This window comes from Phyllostomus hastatus, unplaced genomic scaffold (genome assembly GCF_019186645.2).
Source record: "Phyllostomus hastatus isolate PE091 unplaced genomic scaffold, TTU_PhHast_1.1 phas_contig_98, whole genome shotgun sequence".
Lineage (NCBI taxonomy): Eukaryota > Metazoa > Chordata > Mammalia > Chiroptera > Phyllostomidae > Phyllostomus > Phyllostomus hastatus.
The window spans coordinates 3072811-3097769 of record NW_025333999.1 but is presented as its reverse complement, the minus strand read 5'-3'; the positions used below and the strand labels follow the sequence as shown (position 1 = coordinate 3097769).

Here is a 24959-nt window from a genome sequence, read left to right as displayed (position 1 = left end):
CACTCCCCCACCCCAGAAGTTGCCAAGGGCCTGGGGGAACATTCAACCTGTCGGTGAGTTTGGGCAGCTCAGGCAAACCATCGACCGTTGAGTGGACCCCGAGGCCTGGAACTGCCGTCCACCCATTGTGACTCCCCACTTTCCAGATCTGGGGCCAGGTCCTACCCGAGCACATCCCCTCCTTTAGGCCACAGCGAAGGTCACAATCAACATTCATTGTTGTCGGTGGGTTGTGAGAACAGAAGCCAGACCCACCGAGGGATGAATGTCACTGTGGCTGGGCCGCACACAGCCTGAGGGGAGTGGGCTGGGGGACAAGACCCACCATGAGTTCCCCCAAAGTTGCTCAGCCTGTACCTCACCCCGACCCCAGCCTCTCACTGCTTGGGAAAGGCTGGTGCCTGGGACCCTGATGGACACAGCTGGATTTGGGGAAGAGATCCTGGAGGGTTGGGGTGGGGTTGGGGGGTGACTGGGCAGCAGAAAAACCTTTCTAAAAGGGAATGATGAGTCTGTTCCCTAAGGGCTCCACAAAATGCTTCTTGAATGAATGAGGGTGGGTAGGTGGTGTGGACCCACTTCTCTGTGTCCAGGTCCTGGCCTCAGCTTTCTCACCCTCCTTGCACCAACCCTCCATCGCCCACGTAGCTAGCACCTTGGTGCTGGCTGATGCCGCCACCTGCATATCTGTGCCCCACCTGGGTGACTCCCCACCATTCTCAGACTGAGTTGAGGTCTCATTGAGGGAGGGAGGATCAAGGCTGGAGTGAGTGCTAGGGTCCCCTCATTAGCCCAACCTGTGCCTCTGTTGTCCCCAAACTCCCCATCTCACCCCCTCACCACCCCAGGACAGACCAGGGCCAGCACCTAGCCTCTGGGATCCAGTAATTAGACAGGGGAGGCAGGCTTTGTGTTAGTCTTTGTGAATAACCCTAAGGGCAGGTGGCTTCATACCTCAGTCTGTTCATCCATTAATAGAGGTTCCATTGAGACAATGGGTGTGAAAGCACCCTGAGGGAGCCCAGAGCTAAAAGCCTTGGTCCCATTAGCCCGGTACCATCCCCCTTTCAGCACTGTCTGGAGAATCAGCAGCTCCCCCTCTCCCCAAAAGGCCCAGGGGCCTGGCCCTTCCCCTAGCCTAAGGGAAGGAAGGAAGCAGTTACTAAGTTACAGGTTACATCAATGCTTGTCTTGAGGGTGGGTCTTCCACCCTCCCCCTCAAAACCCTGTGGGGCAGGGTGGCTGACCTCCTCCAAGGAGATGTGGTGGAGGATAGCCCTTCCAATGCCCTCTGGGTGGGGTATGTGGCTCCAAATTGCAGGTGCCCCCTGCAGACTGTGTCCTGTCATCCCCCCTTGCCCCACTCAGAGACCATACAACTCTTTGTCAGGTGCATTTATAGGGAGCGACAGCTAGCCCCCCTGTGACGATAAGGAATCTCCCAGGGCCTGTTCCCTCCCCTTCAAAACCCCTTGGAGCTGTAAGGAGGGAACTGACAGCCCAGACTCCTAGGCTCCAGAGGGGGAAAGGGAGGGGCAGGGAGGAAGGGAAGGACAAGCCTAGGGCAGGCAGGGTTCTTCTCTCTCTGCCCCTCTGCCTGGCACTTGTGACCCAGCCATGGGGACCTTCAACCTGTGGACAGATTACCTGGGTTTGGCACGTCTGGTGGGGGCTCTGCGTGGGGAAGAAGAGCCTGAGACCAAACTAGACTCCCAGCCAGAACCAACGCCAGGACCAGGGGATCAGAGGTCCAGCCCGGAACCTTCGCCAGGTCCAGAACGCCTATGCTCTTTCTGCAAACACAACGGCGAGTCCCGGGCCATCTACCAGTCCCACATGCTCAAGGATGAGGCAGGCCGGGTGCTGTGCCCCATACTTCGTGACTACGTGTGCCCCCAGTGTGGTGCCACACAAGATCGTGCCCACACCCGCCGCTTCTGCCCACTCACTGGCCAAGGCTACACCTCTGTCTACAGCTGCACCACCCGCAACTCCGCAGGCAAGAAGTTGGCCCGGCCTGACAAGGCGAGGACACAGGATTCTGGTCACCGCAGAAGAGGAGGAGCAGCAGCAGCAGGAGGAGCCAGTGCAGGTGGCTGGGGAAATCTGCTGTGGAGGGGGACCTTCTTCTTTTAAGTGGAATTAACCCAAGTTCCTACTTCAGAGGGTTGGGGAGAATCAGTGTAGAAACCTTAGAAAAGTATTTCAGAAGTGTGGCCCAATGTGGATAAACTGGGGGCTGACTGTGCTGTGTGGTCTTGGGCAAGGGATTCACCCTCTTTGGGCCCTTGCAGAAAATGCCATCCTTTTCCAGGCATAGGTGACCTGGCAGGGAAGCCAGGTGGACTAGCAAACAGTGAGGTCTGGGGACAGGTACAGCAGGGGCTTAACACTGCTTGGCACTGAGCAGCTGTGTGGCCTGAGAGAAGCTGCTCAGACTCTCTGAACCCTACCCAGCTTCCTTATTTCTTCACTCATTTGCCAGTACTTTGTTTGCCATTCTGTGCCAAGCACTGGCCTGGGCCAGTGGTAGACAAAGTAGATGAAAAGCAGCATTTAAAACACAGGGCACTGAACAGGGAAGTCTAGAGAAAACACCTGATCCAGATGAGTGAGTTCAGGAGGAATTCTTGGAGGAAGTGACTTTAGGAAGCCTAAATCAGTTTGGTGGGGAGTTGGAAGTGTGGCCCAGGCATTGGGGCTTGTTTAGGAACTTAGGGATGGACTTAGGGATGCTGGAGGAGGAGATGTCAGAGATTTTGGGACAGCCAAGGGGCCTATAGGGCCTTGTAAGTCACATTAAAGAGTTTGGACTTGGGCACTAATAGGGAGCCACAAAAGAGGCAAGACCAGGTCTGTGTGTTGAGTGTGTTAGGACATTGGCTAAGCAGCTGGACCATGGGAATGGATTTGAGAGTGTTGGAAGAGGCACTGTTGAGAGTGTTGGTTCTCCAGGCAGAGGTATTCCAAGTAGGCTGTAGGGAATGGCCCAGCAGTCCCCAGTCAAATGTCGGACTGGAGGGGAGCCCCATGAATTTTCCATGTGGGGAGCAGCCCAGGAGAGCATTTGGGGCTGTAGCTTAGGAGAGACCTATAGCTGGAGCCCCCCTCAGGTCTAAACATGCTTTGCTCACCTACGTGGCCCACCATGTGAGGTCACTCCGATCTTGCTCATCAAATGGGGATTTCGATTCTGCATGTTTGGTTTGGGTAAAGCTTGAGCACTTGCATTTCTAACCAGCTTCCATGAGCCTGCTATGCTTCTGGACCATGGACCATGCAGGCTTTGGGTAGTTCAGGCTTAAACTAGCAGCAGTTATCATTATAGAAGCAAAAGACCTCAGCTTCTGTGGGATCTTAAAGGACAAATCCATTTTAGCGACATTATGCGGTAGTCAGCCAACAGAGGAGGGGGGTCTAATCGGGGTGGTGTTGCTGCCTATTTGGGTACTGTAGGGAGGTACCCACCACCTCCCCACCAGACTGTGGGTTCCTTGAGGGTGGTGAGCCCACAGGAGGACCCCACCCTACCTCCTATAGCTACGAAGTGAATATTTGTTAATAATGAGAGACCACCTCCATAAGATACTATGCCTGTGAGGTTTGGTGAGGTGCAACTTGGAGGCACAGGAAATTTAAGGGACACATAGAAATGATGGTCTCAGAATCCTTTCCCCTTAATTCTGAGGGAGCAGGAAAACTCATGTCCCAGGATATGGAGTGAAAGGGTAAGGGAGCCCGCACTTGGTGGGGAAGGGCTGCCTGAGGCGGGCCTGCCTGGTAACACTCAAGGTGTCACAAATTCGGGATCCTGGAGCCCTATGGCCATGAGAGGGCAGCACTGCAGGCCAGAGGTGGAGTTTTTGCGCTCTGTCCAGTTCTGGGTTTCACCTCGGCTTTCCATAGTCCAAGAATGTGACTTGAGTGCTATTCCACCATCAGCCTCCGGGTGGCGCCAGAGCCCCACCAGCCCTGCAGGTTGAACTGCTACTTTGGCCGTAGGACTCGTTGCCTATTACTGTTTTTCTCCTCCCCCATCCATTTTTAAAACCCAGGTTCCAAAGGTGCCAGGAAGTCGTCTGGACCTTCACCCTCTTTCTGCTGCCCCTCCACTTCTGCCTAGGAGGCAGGTGCAGGGAGGACATCTGGGATGCTGCCTTCCCTGGCCTGGGGACGCTGACTCCCTGAAGGCTGGATTTCCAAGATGTCTCTGGCCAGGACCCCCCTCTGAACCGTTCCCCCAGCCTGGGGACTTGAGTAAGGAAGCAGGGTCTGGAAATACTGCCAAAAGAGCCCTGTGAGGAAGGAGGTGGTCCTGGGACACCCCTGCCCTTCCTCCCCAACACAGGGTACCCAGTCAGTGCTCAATAAATGCTAATGAATGGATCAAGGGTCTGATGGGGCTGGTCTTGAGACCCTAGCTGGAACAGCTCCTCTCTCCTGGCTCTGTTAGCCCGGGCACATTACTCTGGTTCCCACTTTCCTGACTGCTGTTTGGATCTTGGCTCACCTGGGGCACTCAGGTGAACTGAGAAAAGGGAGTGGGCACCACAGGGTGGCTGTAGGGCCTTGAGGGGTGGCCCCTTTCCTGACACTTCTGGGCACAACCTTGCTGTTGGGTTAGCACATTAGGCACTTTCTCTGACATCTGGTGTTTTCAAACTCCCTTTCACCCAGCCCTCACATTATCAACAGGCCAAATAGGTGGAATCCTGCACACTGGGGGCAGGGGCCTGATTTAAGGGGGGAAATGGGTAGACAATTAGACCAAGCCTCTCCCCCCACACTGTCCTCACCAAAGAGACCCTCTGTGAATGTTTACATCACCACATAGTGTCCCAGCAACTTGGGGCCATGGAGTCACATGCCAGGCCTTTCTGGGGTGTCGGAAAGGAGTGGGACTATATCCTGTGGTGGGCAGGCCAGCCCAGGCCTTGCCCAAGGGTACTGTGGAGGTGATTTGGGTCTGCTTGGGCAAGAGTGGGAAAGATACAGAGCCCTCCCCACCCAGACATTGTGATCTGGTTTTCCCGGGGGGCTGTATTCAGAGGAACCCCCAACCCTGTCTGTCTCCTCCATCACCAGAGCTTGGTTCCCTGGCATCCAGGGAGCAGCAGATGGCCACAGTCCTTCCCTAAGCCAAGGGCTGCCCTCCATCCCCAACCCACACAGTTGGTCTCTCTCCCAGGGTTGGGTGGAGGCAGGATGGACTTTGCAGGTCCCCCCCTGCCCTTGAACTGGGACCTGAGGCCACCCAGGGGGAAAGCCAGGGATGGAAGCCTGACCTTGAAGACAGCCTGCTGTCTAGGCTTCGAGGGGAGAAAGGAGGACAGACGCAGAGGGGTGGCCTCAGGGATCTTCAAACTGAATTGGGGACATAACATCCCAGCTGCTGAAAACTGCTAAGGACATAAGCCAGAGCTTCGGGGGTTTGGACCCCAAGGGATGGATGAACTAGCATGTCCTGGAGGGGTCAAGGAAGGTGGTATCAGGACTCTGATTTGACTTGCTCCCCTCCTGAACGGGGCCTCCCAGGGTGTAAGAAGGCAGTGGGAAGGGTTATGGTTAGATGGTCCTAGGAGTTTGACCGTGGAGGCCACAGGCAAAGCCACTAATAAAGGAGCGGGTTTGGTCCACTTGGTCAGGCTTGTGTGGGACCAGGTGTGCAGTGACTGCCTTTGGCATCCTGTCAGAATCAACAGCCCCCCAAGACTGTCTCCTTCCAGGCTGGGGCTTCAAAGCAGCTTATCCCACAGAGAACAGACAGGGCCACTGAGTGCTGAAAATAACTCTCCAGTGGGCTCACAACCTCACAGAAGCTGGTGTGTATGAATAGTGTGAATGCCACACCCTTGGGAACTTGTGAGGATCCCCCCTGACCTGTGTCCCAGCAGTAACCCTACTTGCCTTCCTAGAGAGGATGGGAGTGAAAGGAGAAAGGCGGTTAGGGAGATTTGTGGGCAGAACATCAAGGAGCCCCAAGTCTTCAACCCCCAAATGACGGGTCTTGGGACCTCATTAGGGAATCATTTATTAATGGTCTTCCTGAAATAAATTGCATGGAAATCCAGGGAAAGGCAAACATACAGCCAACAAAGGGAGCTCTTTTCTCCTCCAGCAAGAAACAAATTCTGAACCTGCCATAACCTTAGCTAAGGAGCCAAAATTTGCAAACTCAGATAAACATCTGGGTGGCTCTGCACCCTGCTCATGGGGCCTCCGCCTGCCTCCACCTCCCACTGCAGCCTCAGCCTCTGGAGGAACAGGTTTCCTCCCCACACAGGCCCCAGAGGGAGGCTGCTAACTCCAGTGGGATTGAAAGGCAGTCTCTGGAGCCCGGTAGGACCTGCTGGAGAATCTTGGGGGTAACAAAACACCAGGCACAACATCAGGGACTGCAGGCTTTCCGGGGTGTGCTGAGAGATTGTTGTCAGCTTTATGGCAGGAACATCAGGCACTTCCGGGGTCAGGGTGTGAACAAAACAGCAAATCCACGGGAGGGAGAGGCACTGCACATGTGGTCCCCCAGCTTCCACATTTGGAAACATCTATAAGTCACTCCAGGATTGCTCCCCTCGAGGGAGAGTCCCAGCCCCCTTTGATGTGTAGGGCATGGGGGCTTTCCCTGCAGACTTGGCCTTCCTGTAGTTGAGGCGCTTGAATGCTTCCAGGTCCCGGTGGGCATTCATGATCAGCCGGCTGCACGAAAATGCTGGCATTGACTATGAACCAGAGCAGGATGCACCACACACTCCAGCTCACGCAGGTTCGCACACTCACAGGTCACACATGCAGGCTCACACATTCTCAGAGGCACATTCACACAGACACACGTGCACAATCAGAATCAACCTGTTACAGAGTTGACTGTTGACTACCCCAGCCCCTCTCTGGGACCTAACAGTTCTATAAAGGATGGGCCTAAGCCATAACAGGTGAGGGCCAGGAGTAATACTTTCTAGAGGCTGCTGCTGGGTGGCCTCCTTGCTGTCCTCTGGTTCCCCCCAGCCCCATTCTCCCTGGGCCCATCCCACTGCTTGTCCTGTCCACCCCTTGTGGATCCAAGTTCAGCTCTTACTTCAGGTTGGACAGCTCGACAATGAGGCCGCGCACAGTATCTGTTGCGTCCTCCATCCTGGTAACTTCGCATGGCTGGATCCCCTTGTGGGTCCTGGAGGGAAAGGAAGACAAGAGGCCTGACCTCAGCAGACAGCTCCATCAAACAACATTTGAGGGCTTCTGCTGGGCCCTCAGCTGTCTGCTTTTCCAGATACTTAGCATCATGGGCAGAGCTCTTATGGCCAACTCAGCTGGATCAACTGCCAAAAGCACACCCAGAGTCCAGCCCCCTCTTCTCCCCAGCACAGCCACCCTCGAGGAGCTGTTGCCAGGAGCTCCCTGGATCCCCAGCTCCTGCCCCTACAGCCTCCCGTGCAGCAAGGGGTGGAGGGCTGTGAAAATGGAGACCTGGCTTACTGAACTGTCTGCTGGCATCTCCAGACCCCATCTCTTACTTCTAGTCCCCCTCTCCCCGCTCCAGCCACACTGAGTTCCTGGCCTTTCCTTGAGCACCTCTTGGGGTGTTGGAATGTTCTTTCCCAAATGTCTCCTCCTTGAGGGGTGGGGGAGCTGGACTTCCCTGATCAGTGAGTTAAAATTTTAACCCCTTCCCCACTGTCTTTCTGTCCCTAACACTCTGCCTTCTAATTTTTTTGTCTCCCTTCCTGCCTGCCCCGCCCAACACACACTAGATTGTAGCCTTGTGCTGCACCCTGTCCCATGCGGCCTGCCCTGTGCCCAGAGCGGTTCCTGGGAGAGCCAGCACAGGATGGCGTGAGCATCTGTGGGAGGAGTGGCTGCACCGCAGCACCCACAGGCCACACATGTTAGATCCAGTGGGTGCTGGCAGAGGGTCATCCTCTGGGCCTCTGGTCAATAGCACTTCATGAAGCCTACTACACCCTTGACTTGGCAGAACCTCCCAGGCTGTCACCACGGAATCTCTAGTTCCACTCCACCTGCCTCAGTCACCCAAGATGACTGGCTGACCCCGGCCTTAGCTTCTTTTGTGTCTTACTCACCATGAGCCATTGACCCCAGGGCCTGCCCTGGGAGTCTTCCAGATGTCCATGTGGGGTCACAATGGCCCAGTGAGGCCATCAGATATTCAGACATGACTCCCCCTCCTCTTTGCTCAAACAGTGGTAGGGCTACTTTCACAAAACTGCCCCTAGTCCTTGTGCAGTGTGTGTGTGTGTTCAAGTGGTGCAACAGGTACTAGTGACGAGTGCAAGGGAAGAAGGTAAAAACACTCTACCTCACATCTTGAGGAGAAACAGAAAACCTTCTCAAGGGCTGCACCCCTAGCCCCTCCTCCATGCTTGCTGGACAGAAACAGAAACTTTACTACAAATAATTGATAAGGCACCGCCTCTGCAGAGGCGCCTGTTCCAGTAGGAGGTTACAGGAGAGGATGGCGCCCAGTGCTTGCCCCTCGCAGGGCTGGCAGAAGGGACAGGACAGAAGTGATGGACTGAGGGAGGCTCTGGGGATAAGGGGAGAGGACACCCCTGTCCCTCCCTCACACATACACACTCCTCGGGTAGAGGGATGGTGCACCTGGTGGCCTGCAGGAGAGAGAAAGTGGCCTATTCCGGGGCACAGAGCCAAGTGGGAAGTGAGGACACAGGACAGGTCAGAAGCCCTGGAGAGCCCACTCTGCCCAACCTGGGACCACCCAAGATCTACCAAGCCAGTGGTTCTTAGCCATCCCACTCTGAGGAGACTCTGGGAAAGTTCTGGACCCCCTCTTCAGAAAAATGCACATACCGAACCCAAACAACCCGCAGAACCAGGGACACAACCCCGGGGCTCCTGGGAAGAGACTCTTGTTTGGGGACAGATGGCTGCTCACCAGTTTTCCACTTGCGGGGAGCCGGAGACACACGCAGTTGGGAAGACAGGGCTCAGCTCCCTTACAGGCCTGAAGGAAGCAAGGCCCAGTGAGGAACAGCCAGGGCCCCTTCTTGCCCCTTATCAGCAACATGGAAGCTCCCAGGGGTGGTGGGAGAGAAAGCATGGGAGCTCCAGTGCCAGAAAAGCAGGGACATTCCCCCTCGGAAGGGAGGACTCACTCCAAGGCAAGGGTCTTGGGGTGGCTACCTTGGCTGGGCCATGGTGAGGGGGCTTCCATCAGTACCTAGGCTGGTGCCAGGCCAGCAAGGGCCCTCCACGCTCCCTGCAGGAAACTGAAAAGAGAGAGCACATGTGTGAACAGTCCAGCTGTGTGAGCCCTGCACAGGGAAGGAAAGAAAAGTCACGCAGGGAATGTTTCCCTTCCCCTAGCCACGCCATGTGAGGCTGGAACTCCTGAAGAAGAAAAGTGATGGCTAGACCTGGGGGCCACTAGCCAGGGCTGCTCTTGCCCTCCCCACCCCTGAAAGAGCATACAGGGTAACCACTGGGCCTGCACTTTCCAACAGGCTGATCCATGCCCAGGGGTGGCTGTGTCCACACGTTCTCTCTTCCTGACGACTGAGGTGCCACACTGTATCCTGCACACCCCATGGTACCTAGAAGGGTGCAGAGAAGACCCCTAGGGGTGATGACTATAGTAAGGTGGGCACTGGTATCAAGGGGAAAGAGGTCAGCCACTCATTTTGTCAGGAAAAAAATGTAAATATAATGCCAAAGAAAAATTCATAAATAATAGGGGGCAGAGCCAGATAACCCCGAGAATTTCAAGTCTCTAAATGTCAACAGTGGTTTAATTTTGTGGAAAATGTCAGGCTCAATCACAGAGGTGACGTACATCCCTTGGGAAGAGGAAAAGAGGCTGCAGTGGGGTGGCCTGCCCAGGGCCTCTTCTAAGGAGACCGAGTCCTGGGGTTGGAGAGGGGCCTGTTCTAGGGACATCTCCCCCTGATGGGGATGGGGCCAGGGTGAAAGGTTGAGCTACACTAGCAAAGAGGTGCCTGAACCACATGAAAAACTGCCTGCAGCCCAGCAGTTCACCTGGGGACATTTTGGTTGTCATGACTAGGGGTAAAGTTGCTACTGGCATCTGGTGGGTGGAGGCCAGAGATGCTGTTCAATACCCCACAGTGCACAGGACAGTCCCCACCAGAGAGCACTCTGGCCGTAGATGCCAGTGGTGCCAGTTGGGATCTCTGCTGTAGACAGTGCAGGGTCTCCCGGGATCTGGCTGTTTCATGTAGGCAACTGACTTAAAATACAATTCAATGTCACATATTCCTCAAACCGACTGCACTGTTGTTGGCCGTGAGGAATATTCTCCCACCCACCAGGACTGTGTAAATGTTTGTCATGACAAAAGTGGTCCTGAACATCCAGGGTCACAGCTGCAGGCCACTGCAAAGGACCTGGGAACCAGCTTTTTATATGATGCTCCTTAAACGGCATATAGAGGCTCCACCAGCTCTGAGGTATCACATCCCAAGAGAGCTGTTTTGAGAAGAAAACACCAAATCCTCCTGTGAGGAGACCTGGGTTTGAAACTGGTGACGCTGGCTAACCTCTTGTGTTACAACCACTGTGTAACCTCTGTGAGTCTGAATGGCCTTCTCTGAAATGGTGCCGACGGCTGTGCCCGCTGAGGCTGCGGGCCAGTCAGGAGGAGGCAGTGCTGCTGCTCTGTGTCCAGGGCCCCTACCCACTTGGCTTTCCTGCCAAAGGCCATCCAGAATCTTTCCTTGGGAATTTGCTGGTGCCTGGGTCACCCCGACTTGTTCAGGAACGCCCAATATCAAAACAAAACTCGTCCAGGCATTGGCAGCCTTGTCAGGGCAGAGCCGACTGCCCCGGAGGACCTGTCAGGTTGGACCGCCCGGCTGTCGGCCCAGGAGCCCTGCACTGCTGACTCCCTGCTGTTTTCCAAGGCGAGGCGCTGGCAGCCTGTCTGGCAGCCTGTCCAGAAGCTCCCTCTTTGGCCTGCTGGATGCCACCAGAAGTCCCAACTGCTTCCCCAGCCTTCTTAGTCAATGCCAGGGACTGGGAGTAACTTAGTAATGAGGAGTTCACATTTTTCAAGATATGAGGCCCCAATTCTAAAATTTCAGCCAGCCCAGCAGTGAACGCCCACCCATCCAGGCAATCATGTTCTGACCCTGCACTGTGACCTACTTTCCATTATCTTGCTTGTCTGGTGATCACCGAACCGGCAGCCCAAGGAGCCAGGGCCCACATGGGGTGGGAAGGGGGAGCAGGGGGCAGGGCTGGGTCTGAAGTCACCACACAGCTGAACATTTTGGAGGGCCAAAAATGCCCCCTGGCTGTCCCCAGGGAAGGCAGTGCAATGGAGACCCACACTGGCTCCCCCAGCCATGTTCCCCTCCACACTGGGAACAGCTGGCTTTCTTCAGCTGGGCACCAGACGAAGTCCCGTTGCTTGTGTTTTGGAGCTGTGTCACATGAGACTCTCTAAGTTCCAAAATGATAGGGTACAAAAATGCTCACTCTGGGAGAGGCCAGTGGGGACAGTGCTGCCACAAACCTTGAGTGGGCAGGGATCCCGCCTGATGTCTTCATGCCTGACACAAGCAGGCTCTTGACAAGCATGTATTGAATCAATTTTTGAAAAAACATCTCAACAGAGACAGCTGAAAAAACATGCCAACGTTTGTCAAGGGAGTTGGGCTCCACATTCTGGGACAGAGTGGCTGAGGCGCAGCTGCAGGATCAGGCCGACCTGGACACAGACCCAGCCTCCTACCCTCCTGGCGGTGTCAACTCTGGCAGGCACCCAACCTCCTTCAGCCTCTCATCCTCGCCCACCAGGACCACCCACCTCCCAGAGCAACACTGCAAAGCACATAACCCAGCTCAGGTTGTGTTACTAGCCAGTGACATGGAGCTTCCCCTAGGAGTGAGGCCGAAGCAAAGCTGTCACCTGCCCTGACAGGTGAATGCCATGGCTGGCAGAGACTCATTAGGCAACTTTCCCCTGCCTGTCAGGCAGGAGATCCCTGAAGGATGCAACGTTTCTACAAAATCCAGCAGAAAAACAAAACTCCATGCCTATGTTTGGGACAGGTCCCTCATGGAAAAGCAGGTCTTTCCTTTCTGGAAAATCAGACTCCAACCCCCTGAAGCTGCAACTCAGATCCCTACACTTGCCTGCCACATAAACAGACCACCACATGCCCAATCTTCCCCTTCCAATGGACGGTTTAGGTGAGGGCCTGTGGACACTGGCACCTGCCCTGGGATGGGCTGGCTGTACTTAAGGATGCTTTTTTTTAATTTAAGAGTTTATCCATTTATTTTCAGAGAGGGAAGGGAGGGAGAAAGAGAAAGAGAAAGATCAATGTGCGGATGCTGCAACCCAGGCATGTGCCCTGACTGGGATTAAGGATGCTCTTACCTGCTCATTTGGTGCTCCAAAGTTGGTGGCTTCCAGGGCATCCTTTATCTGGCTGTCTGGCAGGAAGTCGAGTTCCATGGCTGGGAACCCCTCTAACATGGCCTGGTCTGTAGAGTCAGGAGCATGCTTGGGCTGGCCTGCTGGGTCTGTGGGGGCACCTGGGCCACCCTGGTGGGCCCTGGCATCCCGGGGAGGAGCATCCACTGCTTCTCTGTGCAATGGAGCAGAAGCTCCAAGGCACAGACTGAGCCCCCCAAGGTCTTGTTCATGGCTCTGGCTACCTAACTCTGCTGCCTTTTCACCCAAAGTCTGTGATAGCAAAGGCAGTGCACACATACTTCCCAGCCCTTCTTGATCCCGGCCTGTCTGATCAACAACTGGGCCCATTTCTGAGGCTACAGGACTGGAATCTCTAGCACAAATTGTGGGCTCCTGGATCACATAAGCCCGAGCCAGGGAGGCTGCAGGGCTGCCCAGGATATCACCAGGGGGCTCAGTTTCCTGACCTGCCTCCCCTCTGCCTCCTGTGGTCTCCCTGGTGAGAGGTGTACCTCTGAGCAGGGCCCCACTATGGCCTCCATCAGGGGCCTTCTTGTTGGGAGAGGTAGGTGCCCTGGTGTCAGCCTTCCCACCTGGCCCAGCCACCTCCAGAGCCCTCTGTTCTGGGCCAGTGGGGTCTGTGGCCACATCTGTCATGACAGTGATCCTAAGGGAGGGGTGTCTTGGGCTGCTACAGCTCCCTTCTGCTTCCCTGCCAGCCCTGCTGAGTGTCTGCATGGGGTCAGTGGGGACCTGGGCCGCAGATCCAGGCTCTAAGTCCCAAGTGGCCAGGCCTAGGGCACTCTCTCCTTTCTCCTGCTCAACCCCTGCTCCTCCTTGGGCACCTTCCTCCTGTGGAGCTCCTCGGTCGGGCTCCTGCTCTTCAGCACCATTGCTTGGTAGATGCCCTTTCTGGCTGAGATCACCTGGAATCCCACCCGCCTCTGTGCCTCCACCACCTGGCAAGTTTATCCCTTGCTCCAATAGGTAGTTCTGGCCGGCTCTCTCTGAGGCCAAGGGCACCATCCCCCATTCTGGAGAAACATCACTGGAGACCTCAGACTGAGAATCCCCCTTGCTGGACACAGGTATTACAGGGTTTTGGACGCTGCGCCTGGAGTGGGTGCCGTCTGCCTGGGTCTGGCCTCTTGGCACCCTGGCCTCCCAGACAGTGAGCCCAGGGGACTCCTCCCATGACTGGCTTCCTGCCTGCTGGGCGCTGGGCTCTGGTGCTGTTTTCTGTGTAGAGAGAAAGACTCAGCCTCAGGTCTTCAGTAATCAACCACTTTGAATATTTTTCTAGTTGTTACTGCTCTTGTACAGACTCAGATACTGCACAGACACCAGAAGAGATCAGTACAGTAATCCTCCCTTATCCATGGGGGATGCATTCCAAGACCCCAGTGGATGCCTGAAGCTGTGGATCGTACTGAACGCTGTATGTAGTATGTTTTTTCCTATACACATATACCTATGATAAAGTTTAACTTTTAAATTAGGCACAGTAAGAGATTAACAACAGTAATTAATGAAATAAGACTGTAATAAAAGTTATGTGAATGGCTTTGGGGCCATTGCTGAGTAAAATAAGGGTTCCTTGAGTGCAAGCACTGAGATACCACAACAGTCAATCTGACAACTGAAACGGCTCTCAGTGACGAGCCGGAGGGGAGCATGTGTGGGGTGGAGACACTGACAAAGGGACGATTCACATCCCAGGCAGGACTGCGTGAGATTTCATCACACCACTCAGAACGGCACACAATTTAAAACTTACGAATTGTTTATTTCTGGAACTTTCCATTTAATATTTTTGGACAGTGGCTGACCATAGGTAATTAAAACCACAGAAACTGTGGTTTTGCACAGAACTGTGCATAAGTGGGGGAACTACTGTACTAGTACAGAGCAGAGCTTTGTGGCAGGGGTTGGAGGGGGAAGCAGAAGCACGGGAACCCTCCTTTTCCACAGCTCCTTCTTCCCACCAGCACCAGGAATGTGGAGATCAAGGATATAAATATCAAGGGGGCCTGTGGGTCACACCAATGTCAGCTGCCTGGACGGGCGAGAACTGTACTTATGTGAGATGATACCACTGGGGGAAGCTGGGAGAGGAAACACCAGGACCCCTCTGTGCTGTTTTGTTTTTAAATTGTGGTATGATGCACACAATGCAAGATTCACCACCTTAACCAACTGACAAGTGCACAGTTCAGTGGCATTAGGTACATTCACACTATTATGCAACCACCACCATCACTGGTCCCCAGAACGCCTTCACCTTGTACAACTGAAGCTCTATCCCCATTAAATACTGTATTTTGCCTAAATTTTTTTAGGGAAAAATAAGAATATGCACTATATGTGGGATAACGATTACATGCCATGGGCATAATAATACAGTGTACAACACACACAAAAATGTGGGTGCACATTACACACGACAGAATATAGTACTCATTCCCCACTCCCCCTCCCTCCAGCCCCTCATGTACTACTGTCTTTATGAGTTTGACTAATCTGGGGCCTCATGTAAGTAGAATTGCAGGCTACTTGTTGCTTTGTGAAGGGCTCGTTTCATTAGCATAATGTCCTCCAGATTCATCCACGTTGCTGTGGCAGTATATCCTTCCTTTGTAAGGCTGAACAATATTCTACTATGTGGATATACCATATTTTGTTTATCCATTCACCCATCAATGGACACTTGGGTCCATACTGTCTTTGTAACTTCCTATAAATCTTTAATTATTTCAATATAAAATGTTTAAAAAGAGTGAGAGAGAGAAATGAAAAGTCCCTAAGGGAGGAGGATAGGTGGGGGTGGAAGCGGGTATAAGGGGGATAAATGGTAATGGGAATTAAAAAAACTATTTTTTAAAAAGTTCCTAAGTATGGTGGGAGATGACCAGAGCAGGCTGAGAGAGACGATGTTCCAGCTGGGACATGGAGGGAGCATCATCCTTAGGTAGATGGCAGCCCGATCCCTCCAGGTGCTCAGGCCTAAACCTGTGGAGTCACTGCAGCCCAGATCTCCCCTGACTCTAGATGCACGTATCTGACATTTCTGCCTGGCATTTCCCGTCATGTCAAATGTGACACAACCAACACCAGCTCTTGAGCATCTCCTCAGAGTCCCCTGTCTCAACTAGCAGCAACTCCATCCTTCAAGCTACTTATTTAGGCCCCCAACAATGGAGTAAACCCAATATTTTGCTTCCTTTCACACCTGTGCCATCAGGTCTCCCTCCAAACTGGACTGCAAATAAATTCAATACCTAGGGACTAAGGCTGGCATTCGTGGGTGCCTATAAACAGCAGCTGTTGCCCCACTTCTTTTGTACAGTTATCAGCGCCAGGGCAGAGGGAGACAACTCCTCCACAATGACCTCCCTGCACCTTAAGGCCAACCTTTCCAGGAGGGTCTGCACTGCAAATGTCAGATCACTGGAGGTTGTGGCATGTCAATACTGCTTCAGTTTAGTCACCGGCAACCAGCCTGCTGAGCTGCACACAGCCTTTTCTAAATGGACGGCAAAGTTACCGTCTCTCCTTTGTTTAAATCTAAACTTTTGGTAAGATCATTGCAAATTCTCGTGCAGTTGTGAGAAACAACGTGAAAAGATCCGTTGCGCTCCTTATGCAGCTTGCCCCAATGTTAACATCTTACATAACAAAAGCACGGTATCACAACTAGGATGTTGAAATTGATAAAGTCACCTCAGACATTACTGGCTCTCCCTTTGCATATGTATATTAAGTTCAATACGTTCTCTCACTGTCGGAGGCTGTGTATCCACACGGCAGCTAAGATACTGAACATCTGCAACACAAAGATGCCTGGTGCTGACAACTGCAGCCACTCGCCTCTCTCCCGTGCGGTCCACCCTGTCTCCAACCCCTCACAACCACCAGTCCACCCAACACGTCTATGCTTTTGTCACTTCAATATGTTCTGTAAATGGAATCCAACAGCAAATAACCTTTTGGGATTGGCTTTTCCTACTCTAATGCCCTCCCTGGATCCATCCAGGTGGCTGCCTGTGGCACTAGTTTGCCCTTTTTCTTATTGCTGAGTTGTGTTCATGATGTAGAGACCGTCATTTGTTCAATGAAAGATATCAAGGGTGTTCCCAATCACAGGTGATTACAAACACAGCTGCTGGGCATGCCCACCACTCACTTTTTTAGGGGCACATGTTACCAGATATTGTCCACCCTAAAGCTCACAGTGGCAAAGACAAGAAAGCACGCTGTAAGATGCCCCCACCCCACCCCAACTTGCACAAAAGCATCTGAGAAGCAAAAGGTTTCAGGGGCAGAAGGTGAGTAAGAGGACTCTGGCCCCCAGCACTTAATGGTTTAGGCACAGCTGTCCTGAGTGCCTCTCACAGGCCTGCGAGCTGCCTGCATAGCACCTGCAGTCCAGAGACATCTGTGGTGCGATGTGCTGAAAATGGGGCTGTGGAGCGGGAACCAAGGTTCAACTCAGCTGCCAAAGCTAGGCTAAGAGGCTGCACATCTATGGGGTTCAACCTGTTGATTTTAGGGTCTTACCAAGCTAAAGGCCTCACTCCCGAGGACCTCTTCCCTTGTAGCTGTTAGTCTCGTCACTGCTTTCCTGGGTTTTGCAAACTGGGGAACAAATCTCCCAACTGAGTTCTGTGAACAAGATACAAGAACAAAGCAGCAGCAATACATATAAGAGAGGAATGAGGTCTCAGAAAGAAACCAAACAAACACCCAAACTGGTTTCTTTCTTGTAGTCTCAAACATGGCCTTTACCCTCCATCCCCAGGGCACACCAGCCCCTGTAGACCGTGAGGATGAATAGAGGCAGGAACTCCAGTGAAAGGTAGGTGGCTTCTTTAAGCACATATGAAAAGCTACAAAACAGGTTCACCTGGGAAGGAGGACAGGCAACTGGCTCCTTTTCTGGTTGCGCGAGGAGCCTGGAGGGAGCTACTGCTTCCTTATCCAGGGAGCTGGGTGGAGAAAGACAAAATGGAGGAGGTTCTGAAGTCATCCAAGGCTTTCAGTGTGCCTAGTGGGACAGGGAATGAAGTCCAGAGGCAAAGTAGTGCTCCAAGTCCCCTGGAAGGCAGGCCCTGGAGCACCTGCTGAGAGAGGGTGGGATGGAGGAGGGGAGCAGTGTCCTGGGGAACATCTCCCTCCAAGAAGGGTGCTGAGTCCCCCATCTAGAATCTAAGCTGCCTGCTCTGGCAGCACTTTACCCACATAATCCCAGGAACTGGCTCCTGAAGTAAGACCTGGAATTCTCATTTGCACTGACATTCCTGCTCCCAACTTTGGAAATTCAAAGGAAGAGAATTTGTAGATATGGAAACATAGTGTCAAAAAAACCTGGTATATTCATAATTTCCAAAATGTGGAAGCAACCAAGATGGCCTTCAGTGGGTAAATGAAGAAATAAACTGTGGTAAATCCAGACAACGGAATATTATTCAACACTCAAAAGAAATGTGCTATCAAGTCATAAAAAGACATAGAGGAAACAAATGCATATTACTAAGGAAAAAAGCCCATCTGAAAGGCCATGCACTGTATGATTCCAAATATATAGCATTCTGGAAAAGGCAAACTATGGAGACAGTAAAAAGATCAGTGGCTGCCAGACTGGGGGAGAGAGAAACAGGCAGAGCACAGTGGATTTTTAGGGCGGTGCAAACACTCTATACGATACTGTAGTGGTGAACTGTGTCATTTACATTTGTCCAGACAAATAGGATGTGTAACATGAAGAGGGAACTAAACTATGGACTCTGACTGATGACGTGCCAGTGTAGGTTCATTTTTGGTTAAAAAAAGACAATGTACCATTCTGGTGAGTGATAGTGATAATGGGCTGTGCATGTGTGAGAGCAAGGGGTATGTGGAGAATTTCTGTGTCTTCCTCTCAATTTTATCGTAAACCTAAAACTGCTCTAAAAATAAAATCTTTTTAAAAAGTTGGTGAAACTATGCTTATATTTAAATAAATTGTGGACATGTACAATGTGGAAAAAAAAACACAGACCAAAATCTGGAACCAAAATTTCACATGATTTCAACTTTGGAAGTGGAACAGGAAGAAGCATGAAGATATGCTGATGGGCTTGAATTATGCCAGGGGAGGTTCTGGACACAGAGTAAGTCCAGATACTGATAGCAAAAGCCTGTTAGAACATTTTAATTGGGATGGGTTGTTTGGCGGCTTCTGGGGTGCCAACAAGATTTCATTTCTCAACATAAATGTGTTAAGCTTGTTTGCTTTACATTTTCTGTTATATTTCTATGCACATGGTATTTTTTTTTTTTTTAAGATTTTATTTATTTATTTTTAGAGAGGGAAGGGAGGGAGATAGAGAGAGAGAAACATCAATGTGTGGTTGCTGGGGGTCATGGCCTGCAACCCAGGCATGTACCCTGACTGGGAATCAAACCTGCAACACTTTGGTTCGCAGCCTGCGCTCAAGCACATGGTATTTCTTAATAAAACATTTAAAAAAAAAAAAGAAGAGGGAACCTGCTTCTGGGCTTCTGATTCTGACTATTCTTATGGACACAGAAGGCAGAGTGGGCGGTGGCTGTAGCCCCATTAGCCCCGTTGGCCTCTCCAGGAGTACAGAGCACAGTGACATTCCTGTGTCTGGAAAAATGGCTCAGGTGTGACACGTGGTCCTCTTCATATCACACACAGAGCAGGGCTGCCTTTAATCCTAAAACTGCATTGACCAAGATCAGGAGATCAGACACATACACCCACCCCCTCCCAATCAGAAAAACTGTCAGATCACATGCCTCAATATTTTACTCAGATAATGTGGCAGTCCAATCCACGACGAACTCTCCAAAGACTTCAGGTAGCAGGAACCTTCCTTCTCCTAATTCACGCTAACCCTTCCTACTTTGCTATAGTTAGTTATATGCGGTTTAATGCCACAGACAGACTAAACTCTTCTCCAGATTTTTCTTTTTCCCCATCATGCTTAATTACTTATTTCCTGGGGAAAAAAATTAAGGGAACTAGGAAACCACAGTAGTTAGGAGAACAGGAGTGAGATACAGCCAGAACCACAGCCTGCCTTACACCAGCTCAGTAGCCTTGGGCAAGTCAATTGATCTCTAAAAGCCTTAGAGTTCTTACCTGTTAAGAAGACAAAAATCTATTTTAGAGTGCCATGAGGATTAAATGAGCTGATATGTGTAAAATGTTTATTAAGCACACTGCCTACCATATAGTTATTATTATTTTTTTTTATGGGTTACTATTCTGCAGACCTACTCCTGATACCTTTTTCATCAAGAAGGAATATAGGATAAATATGGATTTGACCAGCAGAAAGGATAAGCTACACTCTAAAGCTAAGTGATCTTGAAAAATTCAAAATTTTTCTTGCTCATGCTTATAATATTGACCTTTATTGATAGAGAGGAGAGTCCTGGGGAGAAAAGCATCAAGAAACACAATTCAAGAGACCTGAGTCCCCGGGTGGGGGAGGTGTGATAATGAATGGGCCATGTTACCCCCCTCCCCATTTGCATCCTGTTCGCTGGGTGGCTGTGCCATGCCCACTGTCACTGGGGAGGTGCTAAAGTGTTCTGAGCCACCTACCTGGAGGCCATCTGTCCTGGCTCCTCCCCACTCTGCTCTACAGAGGGAGGAGGTCCTGACCTGCCTTCTGACTCTTCAGGGTGAGGCGAAGGGCCCAACTGGAAACTGTGGCGGGCCCCTTCAGAGTCTCTGAGTCTTGTGTTCTTCGGTGGTTTCGGTGGACGGACTCCTTCTCCTAGTTTAGAGACAAAGGAAGACAAAGGGGTAGGGGATGCCCACAGCACCCTCTGCCATGGCTGACAACCAAACCTGGCAGGGCCACAGCTGCAGTGTGAGCAGGTTTGTTCCACAGGCAGGAAACCCCTGCTCTGACACTTGTCTGGAGATCAAAAGATGGGAGGAAACCTGATCCAAAAGGGACCTAGGAGCTTATGTGACCACAGGATTCAAAGGCTTTTTACCCATGGACTAGTCATGACTAAGGCTGAATCCTGAGGTGACCTGCCTTGGCTCCAAACCACAGAAGACAACTGGACCCAGCTGACTTTTTCTGGGCAAGTGGTGAGAGGTGTGTACTGGCTCCGCTGGGTCTTGGCTCAAACATCCCTGCAGAGGGGCCATTCCCTGACTTTTCTATAGACATCCCCTTTCAGGCCCATGCTGTTCTGTTCACTTCAAGGCTTCTCTCAAGTATCGATGTACTGGGTTATTTCTGTCTTTCCCACTACAACTTGCTCCATGCAAAGAGGGGCCTCATCTAATCACATTCTGCTGGAGCTCAAGTGCCTAGAAGAGCATCTGGTACAGTGTCGGTGATCAATAAATACTTGGTAGGTGACTGAATAAACATGGAGAAAATGCATATCACTTCCCAGGAAATGCAAGTACTACTAATTATGTACCGCTCTAGTTTTCCGTGATGCCTGAAGAATAAAGCTTGGACCCTGTGGAATTAAGTGCTAAGCAAGGGATGTCTCAGCTGCCACTTAGTTCTTTGTATCTCTGTAGTACTTTTCCCACCACTGAGGACAATTTAGAGCCCCAAAGCTCTTATTAACACCTTGTTGGATTAAGGAAACTCCCTTACACAGAAATTGCCAACAGTGGCTGGCTTGTGAAACCTCCCCAAATCTAGCCCCAACTGAATCATTTATTCAATGAATAGTAAGTTTTGACTCTAGTGAGCTCCATGCCAGACACTGTCCTCAGAACTTGGGTGTGTTATGATAAAACTTGAAGGTAGGGTCCTGTTGTTACACCTGTTCTACACATGAGAAAGCTGAGGCACGTGTGGCCCAGGAATCCAGAGTGAGATCTAGGCATCCAACTCCAAAGTCTTCACACTTAAGTGTGCTTCAGCATCTAGTGAGTCCCTACTATGTACTGTGCTTCTGAGCAGGCAGCGAAGACAAAAAGACAAACCAGACCCAGGCCTGACCTTCCTGGAGATTAGTCACATAGACCCTTTCCAACCTCAGCTCCTTAAGCACCTTGAAATAAACCCATTGAATAAGCACCCCAACTTTCCCAGTGCCGATTACTATGGTCCTCTACATTCACCCAATGGTTTGCACTCCACTAGACCACAGCAACTTTCCTGTAATTTCTTCTAATTCTGTGAGTTATGGTTCATGTGTGCCCATTCCGAACTATAACCCACTGCTGTGTATTTGGTTAGCTCTCTCTAAGATAAGCATTTTTCTGTTTTCCTTGACTTGACCCTGAGGCTGTCCAGGGGAGGAACTATATCTGCTGCACCCTTTGATCTCATTCTTGCCCTGCCTCCCACCTCTCTCTCAGGTGCCCACCCCCACACTGCACCCAGAGCAAGGTTCCAATGAGTTTCTTACACAAACATATTTCTAAACCTTGTGGTATGCCAGAAAACACAAAATACAGCAGCTTCATTTATTTGGTTTCTTAAGATGCCAAAACACTAGCTTGCTTTGCTGATCCAATGAACATTTATACCAAATAAAAAGCAAAACTATCAACAAAAGTGAATAGCCTCCTATTTCCTTCCTGTGATCTGTCCCCACAGGACTAATTCAAGAAAAACTAAGGCAAAAACTTGTTTTCAACACCAAAGGCCAAAAAGATCTTGGGAGGGAAAGGACTTTTTTCACCACCTGCCAGAACTGTCTTCCTCTCCTCCCACTCTGTCCAAGACACACAGAAACAGCTGTCCTGGGGCAGCCCTGGAGTTCAATAGGCTGAGGAGTCCATGGCCAAGAGAGGCCCCAAATGACTTGCTGTGGGTGGGCCTGGCTGTCCCCAGATTCCCCCTCCAAGGTCACAGAAATTCTCATGTCTCCAAGCAGCCTGTTGCTTATCTCCACACAAAATATTTTCAATCTGTTGAGTTTTTCAGTTGCCCATTTTTGGGGAAAAATGAGTACTACTGCCTAAGTTCATTAAGCAGTGAGTAAAATAACTTCTAAACTTTTAAGGAGTTTGAGATACCCTAGACATTAGACAGGGAAATGGAGCTATACTATGTAAAACTGGGTGTTTTTTTTAAAAATGTATTTTAATTTTTATTTTTGAGAGTGGGGAAAGGAGAAAAAAAAGAGTGGGAGAGAAACATCAATTGGTTGCCCTTCATATGTGCCCTACCCAGTGACCAAACCTGAAACCTAGGCATGTGCCCTGACCAGGAATTGAACGACACCCAACCAACTGAGCCACACCACCCAGGGGTGTTTTTCTCTGTGAAAGAGGAAATTCTATACACATATGGACAAGTAAAGATGATCTCAACATACCACGAAGTGAAAAATGAAGGATGCATATCAATGTGTAATGATTCTATTTTCCAATAAAAACACTCTATATTTCAATAAAACACTCATAAACAGTTTGGAAGAAGTAGTGTAGTCAGGTTTGTTTCCTGTTTTGTGTGTGTGTGTGTGTGTGTGTGTGTGTGTGTTTAATGCTGTGCTGTATGATTGATCCCGGTCCTCTGGTTTTGCTGGATGTTAACAGTAAAGGAATCTGGGGGAAGGTATATAGAAGTCTGAACTACTTTTGTAACTTTTGTGTAAGCCCAAAATTATTTCAAAAGAAGTCTTTTAAAAGTCTGGAAAGATAATCATAACAGCAGCCTATATCTGTGCATTACCTAGGGTCTCTTCTTTGTGCTTCTCAACTACTAATCCACATCTGAGCTCTAGGGCATGGTTCTCAACCTAGACACTACTGACATCTGAGGTACTGTGGACATTTGCGGTTGGATATTCTGTGTTGTGAGGGCTGTCTTGTGCATTCTATGACTTTGAGCAGCATCCTGGCCTAGACCCACTAAACACCAGTACCACCCCTCCCACACACACCGATTGCGAAGACCAAAAATGACTCTAGACATTGTCAAATATCCTCTGGAGGGAAAATTCCTCCCCCAACCAAACTGAGAATGGCTGTTCTAAAACAAAAAGGGGGGGGGGGTTGCTTTTCTTATCGCCTATTTGCAGAAGGGGGAAAGTGAAGCACAGAGTAAGTCACCTGCCAATCACACAGTGGGCAGCCGAATTGGGAGGAACCCAGGTTTTTGGTTTGAGAGTGAAGCACTTAGCTATGTACCAGATGGCCTTGCAACATGTCAAGCTCTATTCAGGAGTGGTTGCTGAGAGTGGGCCTGCATGGAGGTTGCACCTCTGCCCCGAAGCTTGGGGCCATCCCTCAGCTATGGACCCTGCCAGAGGCTGGAGGAAGCTCCACAAAGCTTTCACTTTCTACTGTATGCACTCCTCCAGAATTTATACCTTTCTTACTAGTGGGAATTAAATAATTTTTTAAAAGGAGCTTCGTGTGATGATGTTAACACTTTTGCAATAAATAACCCAAATTCCTCCTAAGAGCAGAAATGGCAATAAAAAGATCAACGTGAATGTCCAAATACCTGAAGTCCGAAGCCTCTTCCTCTTACTCATTTTATCCCTCCCTTGAGAAATCTGAAAACAAGCAAAATCCCATCATTACAAGCAATCACTGTTGCCTGGGTACAGACTCAGTGACATTGACTGAGGTCAGAAGCCACCCCACCTCCCACCCTTGGACCATGTGGCTGCCCCAAGGGGTCAGTTAGGCCCCAAGAGGACACAGGGTGGGAGTCACAGCAACTTTGGGCCACTGGCTGGGTAAGAACTCAAACCTCCTCCATGTTGCAGAGGGCAGAGAAGGAATTGCCCATTTTCTGCCCAGGGTCTGAGAGCACATGGGTAGGGGTGAGGACAGGGGTGTCCTCAGTGGGAAGTCTTAGGGACTTTGGCTCTCGTACCCAAGTTGGGACAGCCTGTGCAAAACTCCTCCCTCTAGGCTGGGGTCTCTGGGAACCTTCTAGAGACACCTGAGGGCATCGGAGGGCTTTTAGAGGGGCCGCCTGGGGTGCTTCAAGGTGTGGGAAGCTTTATGGAGGCGCCTGGGGCCTTGAAGGAACAGGAGTTGCCCCAGGGCAATTCCTTCCAGCCTTGGGGGCCAAACAAGCACACACTGACCTGAGCCAGAGAAGTTGTTGAGGTCTCTGTCCTTACCAGGAACTAGGTAGGTGAGCCCGGACTTGTTGTGGGACAGCTAGGTTAAATTATCTGCGTAAAATATTTTGGAGGAAATGAAGGTAAGTAGACCCCTCTCAGAGGCCGGGCAGCCCCAGGGTCTGGAGCTGAAAGGCCAGGAGGCGTGAGGCTCGAAGATTACGGACTGGCTTCCGGTAACTAGGCCCACATTAACCGTATCGCGGCCACCGAAACGCGAAGACTGCCCAGACCTGAACCCCACGCTGGATAGAGTGAACCTGGTAGTCACTGCGGCCCCTCTCCTCGTGCTCACCCTGCCTCTTTCCCGCGCTCTGCGAGTCGCAGTCGCGCGCGTGCGCGACGCCAGCTTTGCCGCTCACACTCACACAGGGTCCGCCTCTCGCCGCGACAAGGACCGCACGACCCACCACCTGGAGGCGCGCGTGCGCACTTGCGCAATGCCTGCCGGGAA

General features: G+C 51.2%; 2 protein-coding genes across 4 annotated transcripts; one reads left to right on the top strand and one right to left on the bottom strand.

Annotated features, from left to right (window-relative positions):
• Positions 1-1617: 1617 nt before the first annotated feature.
• Positions 1618-4332, top strand: NANOS3 (nanos C2HC-type zinc finger 3). The gene is made up of 2 exons (XM_045853484.1): positions 1618-2092; positions 4056-4332. The coding sequence occupies exons 1-2, from the start codon at positions 1618-1620 to the stop codon at positions 4121-4123; spliced, it is 543 nt and encodes a 180-aa protein (XP_045709440.1). The 3' UTR covers positions 4124-4332.
• Positions 4333-6027: 1695 nt separating this feature from the next.
• BRME1 (break repair meiotic recombinase recruitment factor 1) lies at positions 6028-24913 on the bottom strand. 3 transcript variants are annotated; one of them, XM_045852805.1, is made up of 11 exons: positions 24801-24913; positions 24470-24559; positions 23875-23926; positions 20037-20211; positions 17325-17406; positions 16979-17083; positions 12383-13660; positions 9163-9248; positions 8915-8983; positions 7079-7171; positions 6028-6699 (listed from the first exon to the last, which is right to left on the bottom strand). In XM_045852805.1, the coding sequence occupies exons 3-11, from the start codon at positions 23903-23905 to the stop codon at positions 6549-6551; spliced, it is 2070 nt and encodes a 689-aa protein (XP_045708761.1). In that variant the 5' UTR covers positions 23906-23926; positions 24470-24559; positions 24801-24913; the 3' UTR covers positions 6028-6548. The 3 variants fall into 3 exon arrangements, with proteins under 3 accessions (XP_045708761.1, XP_045708763.1, XP_045708762.1); XM_045852807.1 differs by having other exon boundaries at positions 24506-24559; XM_045852806.1 differs by lacking the exon at positions 24470-24559 and having other exon boundaries at positions 24801-24906.
• Between the last annotated feature and the right edge of the window lie 46 nt (positions 24914-24959).

Coding starts and splice junctions, on each gene's coding strand:
- NANOS3 (XM_045853484.1), top strand. CDS start 1,618: ATGGGGACCTTCAACCTGTGGACAGATTACCTGGGTTTGGCACGTCTG. Junction 2,093..4,055: donor AGCAGGAGGAGCCAGTGCAG/GTGGCTGGGGAA, acceptor TTTAAAACCCAG/GTTCCAAAGGTGCCAGGAAG.
- BRME1 (XM_045852805.1), bottom strand. CDS start 23,905: ATGAGTAAGAGGAAGAGGCTTCGGACTTCAG. Junction 8,984..9,162: donor CTCACCATGGCCCAGCCAAG/GTAGCCACCCCA, acceptor TGCTTCCTTCAG/GCCTGTAAGGGAGCTGAGCC. Junction 7,172..8,914: donor TCCCCGCAAGTGGAAAACTG/GTGAGCAGCCAT, acceptor CTTTCCCTCCAG/GACCCACAAGGGGATCCAGC.